General features: G+C 19.4%; 1 protein-coding gene across 1 annotated transcript; it reads right to left on the reverse strand.

The window, feature by feature from the left end:
• Positions 1–1,391: 1,391 nt before the first annotated feature.
• PRELSG_0005800 (fam-h protein) lies at positions 1,392–2,189 on the reverse strand (the record flags this gene model as incomplete). The annotated part of the gene is made up of 2 exons (XM_028676601.1): positions 1,392–1,859; positions 1,986–2,189. The coding sequence occupies 2 exons, from the start codon at positions 2,187–2,189 to the stop codon at positions 1,392–1,394; spliced, it is 672 nt and encodes a 223-aa protein (XP_028531246.1).
• Positions 2,190–2,391: the final 202 nt, after the last annotated feature.

A 2,391-nucleotide genomic window follows, 5' to 3' on the forward strand; every position in this document is an offset into this window, starting at 1 on the left:
AATGTTTATGTATTATTCAATGTACATTTTTGAAATAACATTGAATATCATAAATTGTGACTTAATAAATTGTTATAAATTATTTGTATGTTTTTAATTAAAAGAAGATATCAATTCTTTGTAAATAAAAACTCATTTATAACTGTTAATAGGTTTATTAAAAGATGCAGTAAAATTTAACTTCAATTAAATATTATGCATCATAAGAAAACAGTATATATATATATAATAAAAACGAATATATATATATAAACGTATACTTAGTTATACATGCTCTTTATTAATTTGTTTGTTTAATACTCTAGCAAAGTCATTAAACAGGCAATTAATAAATCAGTTATACATGCTCTTTATTAATTTATTTGTTTAATACTCTAGTAAAGTTATCGTATAATGAACTAATAAAACACAAATTACTATTTAATTTGAACTATGCAATTCTATATTGCTTAACAGACATATATTTACTTTGACAAATGTATACTTATTTACAAAGAATAAGTATATTCTTTTAATTTAGAAACGTACACAAATAATTATGTTATAACAAATAATATAAATTTTAAGTTATTCACTGTTATTTCAGAATATACAAATCGAATACAACACAAATATTATACTTTTTCATACAATGATTTTTATATTTAAATTAAAAATTAATAATCCTTCAATTCAAAAATGTCAACAACTAAAAAAAAATTAAATTTTTTTTTTTTTTAAATTAAAAAGATGTATATAAAGAAAAATAAACAAGAAAAGAAAATAATTTTATATTTTTTTTTTATAATTAGCGTCAATGCATGGCTGACTTGTATCTTCCTAACTAGTGAGCTAATTTTATATTATAAAAGGTTAATAACATCTTTCATTAACCACTATTCTAGAAGAATCTTTGAATGGGCAATTAATAAATAAAAGATAGAAAATGTGTATTTATATAGAATTATAAATCTGTAGAAAATACAGATGATTTTACACATTTATAATTAAAGGATTTTATAATGAAGATTTATATTATAATAAAAATAAGGAAAATGTTTTATTAAGTTAGATAAATTTTTCATGTAAAACAATTAATGTATTAAGAATAATAGCAATATTTAAGTAAAATATTTTTATTTACAATGTTACAAATGTTACATAAAATAAAATATCTATTTCAAGTTATTTAATGTAATTTATAAATAATACTCATTTATTACAAAAATATTTTTATAATAAACAAAATTAAAAAGGACTACCATGAACGCTCCTTATGAAATTGGTTGCATAATGCCTCCAGAAATTATTTAGCATACAATTAATATATATAAGCTATAGTAACGTATCAGATACTTTTAATCATTTATATATATTTTTTAGTAGGTAATAGTTTTAATTAGGAATATTACTTAACATTTATTTTTGTACTTTATTTCAATTCGTTCACATGTTAAAAGCGTTGAAATTATTAAAAAAGATAAGGTAAATAAAAATGATATGATTTCTATATATTTAAAATAGATATATTGATTTGCTAAAAATAATGAAAATGAAGACAATAATAAGATAATAGCAATAAATAAGGAAATTAGTTTTAAATTATTTTTGCATCTATCTAAGATTCCCTCTTTCACTTTTTTATTCTTCTCTGTTGTCTCTATCTTATTTCCTTGTTCTACATCTACATTCTTATCCATTTGGCTTTGCTCAGTCCATGATTCCAAACGTGCTTCTATTATATCCTGTTGTTCACAGGATTTTAATTTAATTTCCGTTTGTTTTGTTATATCATCACATTCTGTTAATAATCTTCCGTATCCTAAGTCTAATATGTTATTTAATTTATTTTTATAATTCCATGATTTACAAGAATCCCACTAAAATGTCAAAAAAAGAATTCATTGTATAATAAAAAGGATTTCTTCATACAAAATAATTTTTATTAAAAAAGATGTAATAACAAAAAAAAACATAAATATTTTTAAGTATTATTATTATCCTACATTATTAGAACATTGTAACATCCAAATTGAAAGGGTGAGTATAAAAAACTTTATAAGAAAATATAATATATTGTTTTTCTCTCTTTTACTATATATTTTTAATGTGGGTATATATGTATCATTAAAGCCTTTAGTTACATGAGAATAGTGTTTGGGATGCATCCTAAAATTGGAGATAAGAATAATATTATTTTTCTTGTTCATTTATTTTTTTTTTTTAATTAAAATTATCTCTTAAAAATAATAATAAATGTTTATTTCTTATTTTTATTTCTGTTAAGAAGGAAACATCAAGTGGAGTAGTTAAATTTAAAAAACAACTTTTTAAATTTGAAAAGAAATAAAACTTTTTTTTTTAGTTGAGAAATTAAGAAAAAAACTTATATATATTTATACATATTTATGA

The sequence above is a fragment of the Plasmodium relictum genome (assembly GCF_900005765.1).
Source record: "Plasmodium relictum strain SGS1 genome assembly, contig: PRELSG_00_v1_64, whole genome shotgun sequence".
NCBI lineage: Eukaryota > Apicomplexa > Aconoidasida > Haemosporida > Plasmodiidae > Plasmodium > Plasmodium relictum.